A 22080-nucleotide genomic window follows, 5' to 3' on the forward strand; every position below is an offset into this window, starting at 1 on the left:
CATAAGTCATAAACAAGACGTGGTACAATATACGCAAGTTCACATCACAGTGAGGCTTTTATTAAGGGAAAGGCAACTGCCTGGGTATATGGGGTAACCTAAGACGTACTTCTTGTTAAAATTGACGATTGGTACAATTTTCTTCATTTCTTTTCCTATTACGTTTTGCAGTCCTAATAAGCTCTTTGATACGTGTTGTAATATAGGTTTATGTACCTTCTAAGCATGATAAAAAGAAACGTGACCTTTAATATTTTAGCGAATAGATATTCATGAGGCGTGGTACGTCACATGAAGCAACAAAACAAATAGCTTGGAGTCTTCATATGTGTTTAAACATTATCAGAAATGTGTTTGCATTTCCTTTCCGAAAACAGAAAACCTACCTTTTTCTAGCCTGTTAAACAGAGATCCAGTTAAGTTTATGCATCATTAAAGATATTTAAGCTTAAATATGCATACAGAATGAATACAAATTTTTCCTCATTAAACATTTGTTATTCTTGGCGAATGTAAGACTAGCTCAAAGGTCAGGGTCATGAAAAGTGCAAAATTCTTCAGGCTTTTAAGTATCGGCTACAATAGAACTCTATTATAAAAAGACATTGGGTGAACCTCAAAGGCCGAGACTATATAACAATATTTCGTCCAAATACGGAGAGATTTTTACGACAACCACACCAATCAATTTACTACTGGGCATTCCGTTAATTTTACATATAATAACTTATACATGTGAAACTGTTCGGAACAATGTTGTCTTTGCTGCAAATACGTGGTTGTCTGTAATAATTTGCAAATAGTTCAACACAAAGGAGATGAAACCTTTCATTTTGTTTGATCAAAGGGTGAAAAGGTAAAATTTAAATCTTTCAGAAGTTTAGCCAATATCTACATTTTTTGATTTTTTAAAATGTCGTTAAAATTGTGATTTTCCTATAGACTTTCATTATAAACAGTACCTTTAGGAATATCCACCCGAAGCGAAATACGCATTCAAACTACATAAAAGGACAATAAAGAAGGTAAAATGTTTCATATGTAACGTGGGTTAGCGACGATTTAGATGGAAAATTGCTTTCCAGTCATATCCACGATATGTGGAATATTTCTCTTCAAGTATCCATTCTATGCTGATACTGCTAATGTCACAAGGTGAGATAAATGTGCAGCCAGACCGGAACTCGAACCTGGGGCCTCGGAATACCGTTCCGATGCTCCACAGACTGAGCTATCCGGCCGCCTACACATTTTCTCTCATTTTGATATTCAGATAAATGTGCAGCCAGACCGGAACTCATAATTGGGGACTCGGAATACCGTTCCGATGCTCCACAGACTGAGCTACCCGGCCGCCTACACATTTTCTCTCATTTTGATATTCAAGTCATATACCGTGACACTACAACATTACAAATTTAAGTTTATCACCAAGCACTGAAAACTATACGGGATATTAGCCGCAACAAGGAATCGAACCCGGATCAGTATCGTTGTAGTCCCACCTGCTAACCACTTCGTCAATGACCCCCTTGAAATGAATCAGTTACTCCCATATTTGCACTCTTCACTTCACTAGACCAGGACGTTATGTTTAACAATGTTTAACAATAGGTAAGTGTTTTCTTCCTTAAACTTGTAATAGCAGTCCAAGGACATGAATAAAGTAATCATATACCAACAGGAAAATATTTAAATTTTGTAAATGTGAAGGAAATCTATTTCCTCAATCAGGAAGTCAAGTAGCACTTATATTACTGTATTTAAATAGATGCCGTTGCATATTTGTCACTTTAATATGCAGTGAATATGCAGTGAATAGTGCAAACATGGGAGAAAGTTATTTTGTTTTGGGCTTTGGCTTTTGTTTGCTTATTCAGTTAAATACAGGTAAGGAATCTTTAAAAAAATCTTATTCATTTTAAGGTACTTAAATATTTTGATCCGCTTGAAAATAGAATTAATAATATATTTAATGCATTCTTTTATGAGTATTATGTTGTTATAAAGAAAAACTTAATAAGAAGTTACATTTCTAGTACATTAAAGTTTTCACAGTTATAATGATTTTCCGGTTATAAAGAACACTTCCAAATGTCCCGACTTTCCTCTTTTTATTATTACTAAAATAAAATTGTTACAGTGAATTATCGGATATAAGGAAAACATTTCTAATCCACAACTCTATATTAAAATACCATCGTTTATAGCGAACACCAAACATTCATAATCAGAAACTTGTATAGTGATTTAACATCACCATCGTTTTTCTTATATGTGCTTATTAATGTTCGATATAGTTTTGGACCAAACAATGTATGGTGACAAACAATTATAAATTATAACAATCTACGTGAAAAAAAAAAAACAATTATGTGAGACAAATCACGTTTGCGCTGTAAGCAACATGTCCTATTTTAAAAGCTTTTACCAGAGGTTACTGTACTATTTATACTAATAATTTCTAAAATACTGATTTGGCGATAAGCATTATTCGTATTGTAACTCGTCGCGTCTTCCGACAGTGCACACTAAAGAAGCTTTCTGGTCAGTCCTTGCAGGTCTTCCAGCAGCTGTACAAAACAAATATTTTCGAAAACAGAATTTTCCAATCAGAACGCGTATAATAGGGTTATTACAACAGTAGCTCGATCTGGGATGCTGTATTCGGCTCGAGTGGATTTTGCCAGATAGGATCTCACGAGGCGCGTAATCCACTCGAGCCGAATACAGCATCCCAGATCAAGCTACTGTTGTAATGACCCTTTTATTATATACATCCACCTTTTTGTTTTCTTATTTGTAATCGAACGAAATTTTGATTGTTTGTTGATGTTAAAATGAAATGAATGGTGGCTTTATGTGCGCTATTTATATAACTGTGTCAGGTCACGCATATTCAATGAAAGTTGTCCGTCAACAAACAATACAAAAGGTACAATACAGAATTTTTTTCTGTCTGTTCATATTTACTTGTGAAATACAGTCCGAATTTTTGACAGAATTTATATAGGTATATAATAAAGTAATTTATAATTCACATTTCGGCCTGGGTGGTTCCAATACTCCCGCTTTCATAGCTTTGGGTATTGTTTAATCACCCCTTGGATATGGTGCCTGCTTTTTAATTTTGTCTTTTGGCAGTTTCTGTGATATGCAGGTTCATAACCACAGATCCCCTTTCTAAATTCTAGTTTGTTTAGTTCTGCTCATTGTTTTCTCGTTTAGGGCAAACCCATTATTTTAATTGGGGACCATACGCCGCTTTTCATGGAATTACACACTAGTGTAGCATTGAAGGTTCCATGTGCACCGCCGTATGAAAACATCTGCGGATGTCTCTAAACTGTTTTTGTACTTTTAACATGTGTAAATGTTGAGTTCTGCTCAACCCGGGGCTAGAGGGCGTGGACGGTAGCATGCATTTCCACTACCGTCCATGAACAGGCTCAGTCAAAACCGAGCCTGCAACATTTTCGTTTTTGTTGTGTTGAGCAACCTGTGGAGTTTCCACTTTTTCTATTCTATCATCTCATTCAATACAAAAACATTTCAGTTCCATATCACATCATTTTTCACAATTGAAATATTCACATTTGTATAATATGATATATTTGGAAAGAAATAAGCGAATTATCATTATAGGTCAACTGTTACCAGAAGAGGAACTTCGGAATGAGACCTCTTGTACACTTGATGTAAATATAAGTTGTAGCAACAATGAGATTATTGCGGTACATTCCCTGTACTTCTTCTATGATTCGGACTGTACCAATACGTGTTGTACATACAACAGCAGTCATTCAAGTATCGGCGCAGACGAAAACGATATACAGGAAATTCGTCGCCTATGCTCTGGTAGAGAATCATGCAGTCCTGCGCTTGACGGAAAGCGAAATTTTGGACTGTTGAATGTACAGACGCCTTCCTACGTTATGGTACAATATTTCTGTATTCCTGGTAAGTAACATTTTAATAATTTTAGTTAATTAGATTACCATCAATGAACCATCCCAGACAATCCTGTATAGTTACCTTTTCTTCAGCATTAAGTGATTCATATGACATCAATTTGCGATATAAGTATTGGTGATTCAACGATATAACAGACGCTACTTAGCGATGGTCGTGCATGAAGGGAATCACTTCTGCTAGGCTATATTTAATGCGCATTACACAAAACCGGTGTTATGATATATATCAGTTTAGAGGTTAAGTGTTTTGATATAAAATCAATATTCATTGTGAAACTATACTTCCTTAATTGTGTGATAAACATGAGTCCTGTATAGGTTGTGAAAAGTTAAGCAATTTCATCTCAAATAAAATTATTATTGATTTGCGACCTATAAATTTTAACCGGAACAGGCATTTGCGGAAAACAAATGTATCACTGCACATTGTGCATCGATTCACGAAATTCTCATGTGAAATTGTTTTGTGTTGAATGGACATTTCTTGTATTACCTGTTCCCAAAAGCCAACAATAGTATAAACTGCAAAATAAATTTTCAAAGAAACTAAAATATACTGTTTGACTTGAAATTTAAGACAACCTTATTCTCATAGTGCATGTTTCTGAAGGACTCCTGGGGTTTAAAATTATTAGAATATCTTGATAAGTTTTTAATTCATGATTGTAAAACAAAGGGTTTCAATATTATTGTAATTTTCAGTCACATTTGACACCAAAATTTATCAACATTCAATTTTACCTTGACTTTCGTTTGGTGTTTTATAACTGTCAGGATATTTACAATGCAGCACCTAAAACATAAAGCAAACATTTCAAAGTTGGCCAAGTATATTAATTACAGTATCTCAAAATGTCAAAAATATCCTACTACCAACCATTGAGACTATAAAAATGATATATGAGCCGTGCCATGAGAAAACCAACATAGTGGCTTTACAACCAACATGGATCCAGCCCAGCCTGCGCATCCGCGCAGTCTGGTCAGGATCCATGCTGTTCGCTAACAGTTTCTCTAATTGCAATAGGGTTTGAAAGCAAACAGCATGAATCCTGACCAGACTGCGCAAAAGCGCAGGCCGGTCTGGATCCATGCTGGTCGCAAAGCCACTATGTTGGTTTTCTCATGGCACGGCTCATATGATTTTCTGGATCATACAAAATAAAGCCTAAAAACGTGTAACGGATATGGTAGGCATCACAATAGATAGCTGAAAGCATTGTTGTTGGCTTTTTATTTCCTGTCGAAGTGTCTGGTTATGATTAAACAATGGAAGAAACAGGCAAAAGAGGGGACACAATACAGTTTCTCTTTTCTCACACTTATAGTTAAGGAAAAAGACGTTTGCAGATTTCATTACTTCTCATGAACAGGCTCAAACAAATCGAGTCTGTTTTTATGTTGCTTGGTTACGTTCTTCGCTTCCAAAGGATATTTACACATTTTTATCATTAATGCCAAACGTTTGAACAGCTGTCAAGTTCAAAAATCATTAATTCAAGCAATGCTTTCTAACAAACACAGGCAAAATTTGAAATACATATGTCCTGGATATTGTTCAACAAGTACTGCGGACATAAAACAAAGAACCGGCAGTCGTAACCACACGAACCATACTCAAAAGATCTAAGTTCATATTATTTCGTCCTGTTTCCGCGACTGATCATTTTCTGTTGAACATTATACATAAAAAGCACAAACATATATAAACCAAGCATCTTCCGCGCATATTTTAGGCGACTTCAGAGTATACCGGTGGATGATTATACTTCGGTTTTTCGGGTCCAGATATATTAGTTATGTTCAGTCTTTGAAGGGCATACTTTAATAACGTTCTTCCATTATAAGGAAAATTTGAATGTTTTTTTCTCTAAAATATTGAAGTTACTTAGCTATTACTTTGTTTGTTCTCCAACGAATGTATAATATTTTGGCAGAGAATATAGCGTACATGTAAAACTCGAAAGAAATTGTATTTTATTATGTTTGTTTATAATCCACATTTTACATTAACTGGTATACTCAACTGGTAGGATGACAAACGTTCAGTTGTCGAGTTTTCAATGAATGTATTTAATCTACTTTGGTATATTTTCTTTCAATATTTCATATTTTAATGAGGCAAGCCTGTTTCCCTATTATTATGCAATTAAGCATGATACTTGATAGGTGGAAACTGGATTTGGAACTTATAATGTTAAAACTTGGCATAATGCATCAGCATTTTGAGACAAATTGAATTGTGTATTTATTTTTGATATACATATATATGTACTGAATTTAAATTTTTTCTCATCACGACGTCTCCCGTAAATGGTAAAATATTGCTAACAAATCAGTTCTTGTAGATTGTGAAGATAAATACAACATTTCAAACGGATACATTAGTTCACGAGATGTTAACAACACTGGTAAGGGATCATTGGCAGATGTTAGTTGTGACGCAGGATATGAAACCAACAAAACTTACGTCAGCTGTCTGGAAACAGGACATTGGGAAAATGCTACGTGTTCCCCAAAAGGTACACTGGGTTTCCAACATGCCGAATGTTATTTTTATCAAAAAATATTTCTTAATTATTTCAAACAAGACATTTATGTATACATGCTCAGACCAAGAAACGTATTAGCTTCGTGATAGCAAATTAATGCATATATAACTTAGTAAAGAATACAAGCATGCTACGTGTTAAATTTTTATACATAAATGGTTAACATTTTTACTGGTATCAATGGGTAATTTGATTAACATACTTTTGTGACAATGAATTCATAAAATCTGAATGATATTCATATTTCGTTTATAAAGTAAATGTTGTTACAGACTGTGGTAATCTTCCTGAGATAAGGAATGGTGAATATACATTGAAAGACCCTCAGAATACAACGTATGGCGCTTTAGCAACAGTAAACTGTTCAAAAGGGTTTGAAGCTAAAAGTAGTAGCATCAGCTGCTTGGAATCAGGACAATGGTCTCGTGTGTCATGCACTTCTAAAGGTGATGCAGTTTAGTATAATCGGTTTGTAATAGATATGAACATTAAGTCTGAGTAACAAAACAAACGAATTTATTTAAAATATGAGTATCAATGTGTAAATTCCCCATGTGTTTCAGTGAAATGGCTCGTTCGATGTTTCAGACCATTGTGCAAAATGTACGTTTACATTTTCAATCCCAGAAATACCATTTATAGCTTGTATATAGCATTTATCTAAAAGTAAGAAGAGAATGAAAGGATCATTTAATATTTTCCTGTACTATACGTGATATATTTGAAAGTGTGTTCATTCAGAATACATAAAAAACTCATATCGAGGGCTTAGAGCAAAACTGGTCTATCTGTATATAAAAATATAAGCAGATAGACCAGTTTCGCTCTAAGCCCTCGATATGCTTTTGGCATTTGTCCAATTATATATCCGTATTGAATACAAATGTTAGATAACATAATAGTATATGATATGTATGATAAAACGAGGTTCTCTATAGTCTTGAAATGTTCATATACTTGGAAAGAAATAAGCGAATTATCATTATAGGTCAACTGTTACCAGAAGAGGAACTTAGGAATGAGACCTCTTGTACACTTGATGTGAACATAAGTTGTAGCAACAACGAGATTATTGCGGTGCATTCCCTGTACTTCTTCTATGATTCGGACTGTACCAATAGGTGTTGTACATACAACAGTAGTCATTCAAGTATCGGAGGAGATGAAAACGATATACAGGAAATTCGTCGCCTATGCTCTGGTAGAGAATCATGCAGTCATGCGCTTGACGGAAAGCGTGATTTTGGATCGTTGAATGTACAGACGCCTTCGTACGTTATGGTACAATATTTCTGTATTCCTGGTAAGTAACATTTTAATAATTTTAGTTAATTAGATTACCATAAATGAACCATCCCAGACAATCCTGTATAGTTACCTTTTCTTCAGCATTAAGTGATTCATATGACATCAATTTGCTATATAAGTACTGGTGATTCAACGATATAACAGACGCTACTTAGCGATGGTCGTGCATGAAGGGAATCACTTCTGCTAGGCTATATTTAATGCGCATTACACAAAACCGGTGTTATGATATATTATCAGTTTAGAGGTTAAGTGTTTTGATATAAATTCAATATTCATTGTGAAACTATACTTCCTTAATTGTGTAATAAACATAAGTCCTGTATAGGTTGTGAAAAGTTGAACAATTTCATCTCAAATGGAAATATAATTAATTTGCGACCTGCAAATTTTAACCGGAACAAGCATCTGCGGAAAACAAATGTATCACTGCACAAGTTGCATCGCACGTGAAATTATTTCGTGTTAGATGGACATTTCTTGTATTATCTGTTCCCAAAAGCCAACAATACTAGCAACTGTAAAATAAATTTTCATAAAATATGAAATATACTGTTTGACTTGAAATTTAAGACAACCTTATTCTTGTTACATCTTTCTGAAGAACTTCTTGGGTTTTAAATTATTAGAATATCTTGATTAGTTTTGAATTCATAGTAAAAGAAGAGGTTTCAATAGGGTATTTTTTCTATTGTTATTTTCAGTCACACTGGACACCTAAATGTATCAACATTCAATTTTACCTTGACTTTTTGTTTGATTGTTTTATAACTGTCAGGATAATTACAATGTAGCATCTAAACATAAAGCAAACTTGCTGGCCCAATATATTACTTACAATATCTCAAAATGTCACAACTATCCTACTACCAGCCCTTGAGACCTATATTAAAATGATATATAATATTCTGGATCTAACAAAATTAGGCCGAAATTCAAAAAACAAAAAACAAAAAACAAAACAACATTTAACGGATATGGTAGGCCACACAATAGATAGCTGAAAGCATTGTTGTTTGGCTTTCTATTTCCTGTCGAAGTGCGGTGTTGTGATTAAACAATGGAAGAAATAGGCAAAAGAGGGGACACATCGATTACTGTTTCTCTTTTCTCACACTTATAGTTAAGGAAAAAACCTTGTACAGATTTCATTACCTCTCATGAGCAGCCTCAATCATACCGTGTCTGTTTTTATCTCGCTTAGTCGCACTTTTTGTTTCCAAAGGATCTTTAGACATTTTCATTTATGATGCCTAACGTTTTAACAGCTGTCATGCTCAATGCCTATCAATTCAAGCAATGCTTTCTATCAAACACAGGCAAAATGTAAAATACATATATCCTTGATATTGTTAAACAAGTACTGCGGACATAAAACAAAGAACCGGCAGTCGTAACCACATAAACCATCTCACCGCACTTACGTTCATATGATTTCGTCCTGTTTCCGTGACTGATCATTTTCTGTTGAACATTATACATAAAAAACACATACATATATAAGCCATGCATCTTCCGCACATATTTCAGGCAACTTCAGATTATACCGGTGGATAATTATGCTTCGTTCTTCCGGGTCCAGATATATTAGTTATGTTTTCAACATTCATGTCAGCCTTTGTAGGGCATAATTTAATAACGTTCTTCCATAATAAAGAAAATTTGAATGGTTTCTTTTCTTAGATATTGAAGTTACTTAGCTATTACTTTGTTTGTTCTATACGAATATATAATAATTTGGCAGACAGAAAATATAGCGTACATGTAAAACTCAAAAGAAACTTTAATTTACTATGATTGTTTATAATCCATATTTTACATTTTGTTTTTTACAGGGTCAAGGGTGAATACAATTTGCTCTAATGAAGAGGTAGTGTCGCAGGGGAGACTACCATTGTATCTGACAAACGAGAATTATCCTTCCGTTACAACCGGAGATAGCACATGCTCTTGTTCTTTGGAAATAAACTCATGCTCTTCTAATATACAGCTTCACCTATTAGATATAGACCTATACTTAGATACGAATACATGCGAACAGAGTCTCGAATTTGTAAACAACAGGGATGGTGTGTCAGAGAAAATCAACTGTGAAAGTTACCATAACAACAATATTACTTCTATGAACATAAATTCCCACTACGTCAGAATAAATTTTCTTGATAACTCAACACAAAACCAGGAAGGTTACTTTCTTCTTGGATTTGAAGGTACATTTATCAAAATTTTGCACAAAAGGTAAAGTCTGTTTTAGGTTAACAAGTAAACATGCTATGACTTTAGTACTTTAGCGAAGCATTGTTCTTAACCATGATTAAGTAATTTAATATACTCTATTGGGGCGTAATTGTCATTGTCATGATTGAATTTGTAGATAATCTTGTGAGATTTTTTTTTATATCTGGTTATATATATTTTAATATTTGACCAAACCCCGCCCCCACCTCGCAAAAAAAAAAAAACAATACAAAGAAACATAGTTCTTTTATTGGTTATGATTAAATAGATCTGCCCATTTTATTCATAATGACGTTTTTAACATTTTAGCGACTGGTGAAAATACTACCTTCAGTATCAGTTGTCCATACAAGCAGGAGTCGATTTGTCTTGGTATTGACCAGTATTCCTTCTCTACTGGACCCATTCGAGATAACATTTAATAATTTTTATAATTTTCTTTCCCTATAACCTCTCAGTAATAGAAAGAAAAGAGATTGTTTTCAGGTTTTCTTTGTTATTAAAAAGGAGTAAAATCAACTGGTAGGATGACAAACGTTCAATTGTCGGGTTTTCAATGAATATATTTAAACTACTTTGATATATTTTCTTTCAATATTTCTTATTTTAATGAGGCAAACCTGTTTCCCTATTATTATGCATTTAAGTATGATACTTGATATGTGGAAACTGGATTTGGAACTTATAATGTTAAAACCTGGCATAATGCATCAGCATTTTGAGACAAATTGAATTGTGTATTTATTTTTGATATACATATATATGTATTGAATTTAAATTATTTCTCATCACGACAAGTATAATAGTAATTTTTTTCTGGACTTCTCCCGTAAATGGTAAAATATTACTAACAAATCAGTTCTTGTAGATTGTGAAGATAAATACAATATTTCAAACGGATACCTTAGTCCACGAGATGTTAACAACACTGGTAAGGGATCATTGGCAGATGTTAGTTGTGACGCAGGATATGAAACCAACAAAACTTACGTCAGCTGTCTGGAAACAGGGCATTGGGAAAATGCTACGTGTTCCCCAAAAGGTACACTGGGTTTCCAACATGCCGAATGTTATTTTTATCAAACAATATCTCTTAATTATTTCAAACAAGACATTTATGTATACATGCTCAGACCAAGAAACGTATTAGCTTCATAATAGCAAATTAATGCATATATAACTTAGTAAAGAATATAAGCATGCTACGTGTTTAATTTTTATACATAAATGGTTAACATTTTAACTGGTATCAATGGGTAATTTGATTAACATACTTTTGTGACAATGAATTCATAAAATCTGAATGATATTCATATTTCGTTTAAAAACTAAATGTTGTTACAGACTGTGGTAATCTTCCTGAGATAAGGAACGGTGAATATACATTGAAAGACCCTCAGAATACAACGTATGCCGCTTTAGCAACAGTAAACTGTTCAAAAGGGTTCGAAGCAAAAAGTAGTAGCATCAGCTGCTTGGAATCAGGACAATGGTCTCGTGTGTCATGTACTTCTAAAGGTGATGCAGTTTAGTATAATCGGTTTGTAATTGATATGAACATTTAGTATGAGTAACAAAACAAACGAATTTATTAAAAATATGAGCATCAATGTGTAAATTCCACATGTGTTTCAGTGAAATGTCTCGTTCGATGTACAAAATTGTACAAAATGTGCATTTACATTTTCAATCCTATAAATACCAATTATAGGTTGCATATAGCATTTGTCTAAACGTAAGAAGAGAATAAAAGGATCATTTTTATATTTTCCTGAACTATACGTGATATATTTGGAAATGTGTTCATTCAGAATACATAAAAACTCGTATGCTTTTGGCATTCGTCCATTGAATAAAAATGTACGATAACATAATAGTATATTATATATATGATAATACGAGGTTCTCTATAGTCTTCTTTGTTTGTTTGTTTTGGGTTTAACGCCGTTTTCAACAGTATTTCAGTTATGTAACGGCGGGCAGTTAACCTAACCAGTGTGCCTGGATTCTATACCAGTACAAACCTGTTCTCCGCAAGTAACTGCCAACTTCCCCACATGAATCAGAGGTGGAGGACTAATGATTTCAGACACAATGTCGTTTATCAAATAGTCACGGAGAACACACGCCCCGCCCGAGGATTGAACTCGCGACCCCTCGATTCGTAGACCGACGCTCTACCTACTGAGCTAAGCGGGCGGGTTCCTATAGTCTTCTACCTTTCATAATCATCATTGTACTTTACAACAGTTAAATACCACAACATTTACATTTCATTGAACCTTAAACTTTATGTACGGCTACAATGCGTTGGCTCTTTAAATTATATATCTAAATAATGTATTTCTAAAGCACAGTTATACTGTGGATATCCTATATCTAAGACTATGGTAGTACATACCCGCATGATTATAGCGTTAGTATCTAATGCAACTTAAGTTGGCGCTGTTGCTACCGTGACGTGTAATACAGGATACAATGTATCGGTGACGTCAATAAAATATCTTCAGTCTGGAAAATGAAAAACTGCTTCGTGTAGTATTAAAGGTACGTTCTAGATGAAATGGATTAGACAATACAAGGTAAGTTCTGTGGTGTAAAAAGCAACGAAAGCTACCAAAAGGATAGTTTTTGCGCCCTATATCATATTGCAGTTAACATTTTAGAAATTTTTATTTTTATTTTCGCAGACTGTGGAAATCCACCTGTTATTGACTATGGAAGTATCAGATCAGAAGACGGAAGCACAACATACACTTCTACAGCCAGAGTTACATGTCAAGAGGGTTATAAGGCAAAGAAACAGGTGATCACTTGTAAAGAGACGGGGATGTGGGAAAGTAGTTCATGTGAACCCAAAGGTAACTCCTTTTCATGGTTGAAAGAAAGAGTTTCTACAGTCTTCTCATATGAACTCGGTTGTCTTATTTCTTATTGAGGTTTTTAAAAAAATCAACATCGTGACGTTTAATTTTCTTGAACTTAAATGAAATACTTGTTTTTGTCATAAACACAGGAAATATTATATTTAAAGTTAAACTGATACGGTGTAGGTCAAATGATGATTTTTATGGTGGATAGATGATGGAGAAAGACTACAGTTGCACCCCTGGGTGTAATTTCATGACGAGTGTGTATCTGGGTAAAAATACCGACCTTTCGTACGCAAGCGGTAAAATAAAAACAAGAGGTTTTGCGCGCTATTACCATATTGCAATTATGTATATGCCTTTAACAGTTTTATAAACATATATGATCATATTCGAAGACTGTGGAAATCAGCCTGATATTAACTTTGGAAGTATCACTTTATCAGAAGACGGAAGCACAACGTACACATCTACATCATATTACAGTTAAAATTTTAAGAAATGTGTATGGTTTTTTTACAGACTGTGGAAATCCTCCTGTTATTGACTATGGAAGTATCACTTTAGAAGACGAAAGCGCAACGTACAAATCTACAGCTAGAGTTAAATGTCAAGAGGGTTATAAGGCAAAGAAACTGGTGGTCACATGTAAAGAGACGGGGATGTGGGAAAGTAGTTCATGTGAACCCACAGGTAATTTGTTGTCGTGATAAAAGATCGAGGGTTGAACGGGTCGTTTCTTATATTATTAGGAAGGAGTTGCGATGGTTTTCTGCTGAGCACTTTTTCCATGTTTTAAATACTCACTACCTTGACGTCTCATTTTATACGCCCGTCTGAACTTGGGACACTTGTTCACCATCATATGCCGGAGTGTCAGCCACAAGAACCAGGTCCGTATGCTTGAAGTCAAGGTCATACTTAGAAATGACATTTTCTTGTATGACTGCTTGTACTTATTGTCACTAAACTTTATATGCAGATCACCCATGACACTCAAATTAGGTCAAGGTCAATATGTCAAATTTCAAGGTCACTGTGACTTCATTTACTAAAATGCATATGAAAGGTGAATGATTCCACCCATTGACTTCAAAGTTAAATGTTAGGTCACCTATTACACCCATTTGGAGGTCAAGTTCAAGAGGTAAAGTGTCAAGGCCATTGTGAATGCATACGGAATGTCAATGCTTCCACATGTTGTTACAAAACTTTATATGTAGGTTAACCATGACACCCGTTTTGAAGCTCCTTTTATACACCTGTTACGGAAAGTATTTTGTTGCTCGGTCACATAATGAGATGAGGCGTTTGGAGGAAGTTCAATGTACAAGAAACTTCGATTTGTTTAATATTCTGATTGCAAATATAGGTGTTAGTATAAAGTAATTTGATATGATGGGCGTATATTGTGATATTCTGGAACTGAAAATCGTACATCTTAATTATGATGTAGATGAAAACTGAAACACTATTCTCACACGAATGAAATTCAGGTGTACTATTCTTGTCTTCAACCAAGTCATAAACATTGGAAATGGGTTTTAATCACACTGACACAATTTTGGTCAAACGGCGATTTTCCAAATTTAAAATTGTGAAAGAAATAAACTTAGTTGCCTTTCCGGGCATTATTTCATCACGGATGGGCATCTGGGTAGAACCTATGAGCTACCTTAAGCCAGCTAGATAGCTGCCTTGCATTCTACACAAAAAGCAGTGTTTTGATCCAACATCGGTTTAAGGCAATTGTGTTGAAGTCAGTGATTTAAACCACTTGACTACGGAGGCCCATTAACATATATAAAATCTGTGCTACATATATATATATGAATATAAGAACAAAATGAGGTAAACTATTTTAACTATATCACTTAAATGCGTATAAAATTTTGCGAGATATATAATGACACTTTTAAAGAAAAAGACATTTACATTGAAATATAGCTTTTTTCAGTTGCATATTAATATACATGTACGTAGACCGGACCATAGCTTTTTTACTGCAAAGTAAGATTACATTTATATGTATAATATTCCGTCATCACAAATTCATTTTTCTTTTTTTTTTTATTTAACGTCCCCCCGACACATAATAGGCCATATGGTTACTTTCCAGCTTTAATGGTGGAGGAAGACCCAGGTGCCCCTCCGTGCATTATTTCATCACGAGCGGACACCTGGGTAGAACCACCGGCCTTCCGTAAGCGTGCTGGATGGCTTTCTCACTTGAAGAATTCAGCGCCTCGAGTGAGGCTCGAACCCACATCGATGAGGGGAAAGTGATTTGAAGTCAGCGACATTAACCACTCGGCCACGGAGGCCTCTAGATTCAAATATATTTTAGATTTCGAAACTGTTCAACATGCATTTTTTCAAATATTTTAATTTAAATAAACTTTTTTTTCAGAGAATACACACGATGAAAAACAACAAGCAGGTATGTAACATATGGAAACATTTCATCAATCCAATTTCCAATTAGAAGCAGGTTTTATGAATTCATATTCTTTTCAGGATAACGAAAAGTCAGCAATTAACATATATTTAACATTTTGATTCATTTTAAATAACTTACGAGATGCTAAGGTAGATTATAATGAGATGCTATTACTAGTATCTCACATTTCAATAATTAATGCTCGTTTTTTTTAGATTTTCTGGTGTGATCCTGTCGTATGAACACAAAATACTTAATTTAAAGAAAAAGGAAAGAAAATATGTTGCTATAAATAATATTTTTTCTAATTTCTACATGTGTTGAAGCAAAAAGGTAAAACAAATGTAGTTTGAATTTTTGATAGAAACGTTTATTAAGTAGGACTCGAGTTCTCTGAAAGCATTGTAAGATTTTTTCAGAATTATGCAAATGGTGAAGTACACAGTTCACTAATATACCAGTACTATAATATATGGATACATTGTCGAAATGACATAAGAGATACATTTGCTTTTTCTTTACAGAGGATGGCAATGCGTCTTCGACCACTCTGGTAGCCGTGCTGGTATCATTGATGGTCATAGTCATACTGATATTAGCAGTCTATGTCATTTGGAGATACAGACACAGATTGTGTAAAACAAGAAGTTTTAAAGGGGTAATCAAATATACGTTATATATTCATATGTTCATATTGCATTGAATTGAAATTATGGGGAAAAATGAGGCACCCATTTAAAGAAATGTTTGATTAATAGCTTATTTATTGACAAGGCATTCATTTTAAATTTCTTCAATTGAAACTTACTTTTCCTTCCTTTTTATTCCCATTTTTTCAGCATGAAAGCATATCATTTAAGAATGAAGAAGTTCTTCCAGAAGATCAAGGATATCAGAATTTGAATATATCCTTCGTGAATGAAGGCGGCGAGTCAAAAGATCAACAATGTCAAGATCCCAATGTATCTTTTAAAAATGAAGACATTCGTCCAGAAATTTCAGAAGTTCAGCCAAGTCAGGATTCGAATACTAATATCCAGACTGACGAAATTGTGCCAGAAAAACAACAATGTCAAGAATCGACTGTTGCTGTCAAAACTGATGAAAACCTGCCAGAAATACAACTCCAGGAATCGAATGTTGCCGTCAAAACCGATGACGTTCTGACAGAAAAGGACACAAATGTTGATGCAATGACTGCAAAAGTTCTGCATGAAAATGAACAAGGTCCGGATTCAAATGAAACTGCTCCGAATGACGAACTACCAGAAAACCAACAAAGTCAAGAATCGAATATTGCTGTCAAAACCGATGAAGTTCTGACAGAAAAGGACAAAAATGTTGATGCAATGACTGAAAAAGTTCTGCATGAAAATGAACAAGGTCAGGATTCAAATGTAACTGCTCCGAATGACGAACTACCAGAAAACCAACAAAGTCAGGTTTCGAATGTTGCTGGGGACTCGGAAGAAAAAGAAAAGCCGGATCAGCATTGAAATTTGAATTTTGACTGTTGTTATAGGACTCAATCATTTCTTGTATATTGCATTACAATTGTACGTGTGATTGTGTAACGTCTATTAATGACAAAGCTTTGAATAACCTTTCTTAATTTAAATGCAACACATTGACATACTACACATGTACATAACAGTTCAGTTTCTATACTACATACATCATCCTGGTAAATGCGCAGGATAGGAATCCAAAGGAAAACACTGCTAAAATGTGCATATTCACCTTAAACGAATATTATGCCATTGTGTTCTGGTTTCTAATCTGTCTGGTTGAGAGTAGCACTGACACAATTTATGTAATAATGCAACTTTCACGTTTCATAATGGTAGATGTCCCAAGGTGACCCTAGGGGTAATATTTCAGGCTTTGGCGGGAACTTGGGCAAAACCATTGACCTTCCCTAAGGTAGTTTGATGTTTTTCTTATATGAAGAGAAAGGTTTTGAACCCATATCAGTTATAGACAACTATTACCATCTGGCCAAGTCGGCTTTCTGTGTAATAATTGAAAAAAGCAACAACAACAAAAAAACTCTTAAACAACTGTTTTATAAAGTAAAAATACATATTACACCGAAGTTTACAGCGATCCTGAACAAGTACCAGAACTGAACAAATATTCTTATCGAATGTCTGAATGAATTTTACTACAGTAAATATATCTTCGAAAGATGTAAAACCGTTTCATCTACAATTTCTAAATTTTTATTTTATTCTCTAACAGAAAATACTGGAAGAATAAATTTTAGAGTAAAATATCAGATCTCCACAAAACTAATGTGTCTCGTACTCACTAACTGCAAAACGTCTTTCTACAAAATGCAATGAATCGTACTATACCAATGTGTCTTTTTAAATCCATTAATTAATTAACTATTCTTGCGTAGCCTAAAATCCCAGAACGGAATATTTTTCAGCTATAGTATTTCGTTTCTGATAATACCTTTGTGTACTTAATTGTTATTTTAATTGTTATATGTGTCATTATACTGACTTCTTATTAAATAAATGTGCTTAGTGTTTGTGATTAGATATTATTTGTTCCTAACTACCGTGTTATTCTTTAACTCTCATTTAATAAAACAATTTACATGTTAATATGTTACAAAATGACGACATAGTAAATCGTTCTTTCTTTCTGAGTTTTTATGATAGTGAAAAGTCTTAAATACGGGACCGATAGTAATTTAATAATCATTCATTTAATGTGTAATAAAAATCTGAGTGACACTGCTATACAGACAAGTGAAAAGAAAGAAATGTTTTGAGAACAAGAATCAAAACATTATCAGGGATGAACACTTGCACGATATTTGATAATAAATCTGTTATAAAATACTGGCTAATACACATCGCCTGTTTCTTGTAAGAATACATATAGTCGTAATATAAATGCCGAGTGTTGAGGAAATTAATTGATCTCCTAGGGCTGAAGTACTATTCTCCGTAGTTTATTGCAGACATAAATCTTCTGAATTTTATAAGCGAACTAGTTATTCCTAGCACTGTATGAGGTCCACAAAGTACTATTTAAAGGGAGAAAAAAAAAACATTCAACGAATGAACACATAGATACGAAACAAAGTTGCTGTAGTGACTAGTCTCAAGTAACCGCCAGAAAAGTTTATGTTGTAAAGCCGATACTGACAACAATATCTATTGTGTTGCTAACTAAATGATATATATTTGGTTGATCACAAATTCAACATATTATCGAAAACATATGATAATGAAAATAAATATTGTATGAAAACAATTAAACTATAAGGGCATGTAACTATGTTGTTTTACTTTTTAATTGGAGTTAAGGTCACACTGAAACAATAATATGTCATACGAAAACTGCCCAGCTATTGGTGCTTGAGGAAGAAAGCAGGAGTCCCTCCGGGCATTATTTCATTAAAGGCACTGAGAAAAACTAACGACATACGTTAAGTCAGCTGAATTGCTTCCTAATATGAAAGAAAACTACACCAGAAGCAATGTTTTAAAATTACACAGTGGTGAAAAGCAAGTGATTTGAAGTGAGCGACTTTAACCCACGGTCAGGGAGGGACCGATTTTTTGTTTGGTTGAAAGTCAACCGACACAATTAAGGTCATATACGGGCGACTTTCCTAGCTTGTGACGGTAAAAAAGATCCCAGGTACTCCTGTTTCAGGCATGGGCATGCACCTGGATAGAAACTTCGGCCTTCCGTAAGCAAACTGGATGGCTTCCTCGAATGGAGAATTCTACGCCCAAACAAAGTTAAAGCCCACATTAGTGAGAAGCAAGGTGATTCAAAGTGAATTAACTTAACCATTCTACCATGGAGAGAGAGCCTAGAACTTTTTTACTTTTTCTTTTCTCGTATGATCTCTAGTTAACTACTTTTTGGTCTGAATAGGAATTTCAATGCATAAAACGGATCGTCTTTAGAATCCGTTGAATGATCGGGGACTTATAAAACCGCAGCTGTAAAATGTTTCTCAAACTGGTTTATTTCATTTGATTTACGCAATCCTACAAACGCAAAGCTTTCAAAATATATAACAATTTAGGTGTAAATTAAACAGCAGGCCATGCATAAGGGAATATATAAACATTTTACCAACTTCCTTTTTGTGCATGACTGCTAACACAATAAAACATATGTTTTAAATTGACTTAAAAAAACAAGGCTACATTATCTCGTATTATATTACATTATACTGCCTGTACAATGTATATTAAAAACGTTTGACTTGTTTACTTTGGTTTCGTCGGTGTGCGTTTTATCACGTAAATTGCACCACATGCTGTTAGAACTCCTTATTTGCTACCAGTCTGTTTGACTTTGAGAATATACCAACACGGCATTCAACTTGTTAATTTCTTCCATACCGGACGAGATATTTTGGTGTTTTCAACGGTGCTGGGAAACTCCATATTCAACCCTGAGGTTGGCGTACACGACAGTCACTCGCGTGCTGTTAATGACAAAATATAAATAACGAATTACGTCTATGTTGTAGACTCGTGTAGTAATCATTCTCGTTTTTTCGTAAAACAGGATAAAATGTATTATGTTAATAGTTCCTCTTTGTTCATTACTACATTCATATTTATCTAACTTCCTGTTTGAATAAAAAAGAAATAAAACTATTTAGACCATCGCCATACAAGGAAAATGTCAGATTGGGAAGATAATAAATATACATACAAAAACTGAATTTATCTCAAGCGTGGGAATGTCTCATCAAGATAAGTATTCACCATACCAGAAGATAATTACATTATAGCTTTGAAAACATTGTAACATATTCATCAAGTTATAACACAATCAAATATGACGCGCTGAGACACCCGGTGTAACAAAGCTGATCCATATACCGTCGGCATTTCAAAAACGTGCTGACATGATATATTCATATTCAGATGATTCAAAAATGATATTTTTTCTCCGTCAATTTTACACCACAATACTCTCGGGGATGGACGTGATTTCCGCCATTTTCTGGTTATAATGCCGTTTTCAACAGTATATCAGTTATGTCACTTATGCAGTCTCTTCACATTGGTAGAGTGTACCGGTGCTGACATATTCTCCACATGAACCAAAGACGCATTGTGTCCTGTCAAAATGCCACGGTAAACACCCCCCTCTTTTTTAACTTTATAGTGACTCTCATACTTTTAATCTCTACCAGTTGCGAAAACCATAGTTTGTACTGGGTGACGCAATAGGGTGACATTTGATATTGTAAAAGTAAGATCAAAATATTATTTTTCATGTTTAAATACAAGTACATAATATAGCCTTAAACTGCACATACCGATCGTGACAACTTATGTATTGGATGTTTTCATAAATATGTTACAATTAACAATAATATCATTCTCATCCATCAGAGATTCGTCAAAATCCCGGACTGACATGTTCAACCTGGTGCTCTACATCCGGGAATGTACTAAAATATGCATAAACAAATCAGAAATAAATATGAATTTGGACTTTCATTCAATATAAGAAGTCTGATCTCTAAGTGCAGTTTGGCGGTCATGCACAAACTTGTTCTTCTCTAGACAAGTAGCAGAGGAATTATGTAAAAGTATACAAAAGTTCACCAGGAAAAGCCACATTCAAAGAAAGCAGTGGCCAGTACAACACTTCACATTAAATTATGAGTATTTGTAAATACTATTTACGAATTGCCATGTATTTGCGATTGCGCATGTGGTCAGTTAAAGACATTATTTGACGATCACTGTAATAAAAAAATTACTACAGAACGAATTATTGTCTTGAAAAACTTTAAAATTATTATGTAAAACTATAAACATATCGCATAGTGCGGCAATTTTCCTTTGATCTTTACAGCATGTTACACATGGTAACACACATTATTACTACAAAATCTGTGCTGATATTTTACAAAACTGTTGCGATATATATCAAGACGAAAAGCTCTATGGAGTTTTATAAGAAAGAAACTGTTGTGATATATATCAGCACAGTTAAACTGTTCCGAAATATATCGCAACACTTTTTCTCTTACAGTGGCCAGGTCCTATCAAGGGAGTATAATTTTTTCCTTTCAAAGAAAAGATGATTTTTAGCTCCAATTTATAGTTCACAGAGAAAGAATAATCACAAACACCTGCATCTATAAAGTAAAAAATAAATAAACTACAATATTTCAAAGACTCGATATTTATCGCCAAATGAATATCAGAAATACATGAAATAAGAACTGATGAGTGTTCCCAAATGTTTCTTTTTCTTTATCTTTTTACAAACAAAACAACAAGTCTACAATACGTTTGGCCAATGAAATGCAAAGATTTAAAACGAATGCAGAAATCTGTTGGATACTTTCATCTGGGGAACACATTTTCTAAAACAGAACATTTCAGTGTTTCAGTCAGTGAGGCGCAGAAAGAGAATTCATAAACATAAATTTAAATGAAAATAATATATAAATTTTAATGATTAAACTATGCAATAAAACAGTTATAATATGCTCATGTGTTACAAGGATATATCAGAGCTAGGGGTACATCTCGGTATTTTTCATCTTCACATATCTGTCTCGGCCTACCGGCCTCGACGATATGTACAGATAAAAATACCCTCGATGTACCCCTAGCTCTGATATATCCTGGTAACACACTCTCACACATAATATAACTATTACTTAACACTTAAGATAACTTTTC

General features: G+C 34.1%; 1 protein-coding gene across 5 annotated transcripts; it reads left to right on the plus strand.

The window, feature by feature from the left end:
• Positions 1-1732: 1732 nt before the first annotated feature.
• LOC123551040 (sushi, von Willebrand factor type A, EGF and pentraxin domain-containing protein 1-like) lies at positions 1733-17921 on the plus strand. Of its 5 annotated transcripts, none has more exons than XM_045339669.2 (14): positions 1733-1890; positions 3646-3960; positions 6314-6496; positions 6799-6972; positions 7515-7829; positions 9670-10044; positions 10382-10444; positions 10941-11114; positions 11417-11590; positions 12763-12933; positions 13465-13635; positions 15353-15382; positions 15907-16040; positions 16222-17921. In XM_045339669.2, the coding sequence occupies exons 1-14, from the start codon at positions 1830-1832 to the stop codon at positions 16876-16878; spliced, it is 2997 nt and encodes a 998-aa protein (XP_045195604.2). In that variant the 5' UTR covers positions 1733-1829; the 3' UTR covers positions 16879-17921. The 5 variants fall into 5 exon arrangements, with proteins under 5 accessions (XP_045195604.2, XP_045195605.2, XP_045195606.2 ...); XM_045339670.2 differs by having other exon boundaries at positions 6323-6496; XM_045339671.2 differs by lacking the exon at positions 10382-10444.
• Positions 17922-22080: the final 4159 nt, after the last annotated feature.

Source organism: Mercenaria mercenaria, chromosome 4, assembly GCF_021730395.1.
Source record: "Mercenaria mercenaria strain notata chromosome 4, MADL_Memer_1, whole genome shotgun sequence".
In the NCBI taxonomy this organism is placed as follows: domain Eukaryota; kingdom Metazoa; phylum Mollusca; class Bivalvia; order Venerida; family Veneridae; genus Mercenaria; species Mercenaria mercenaria.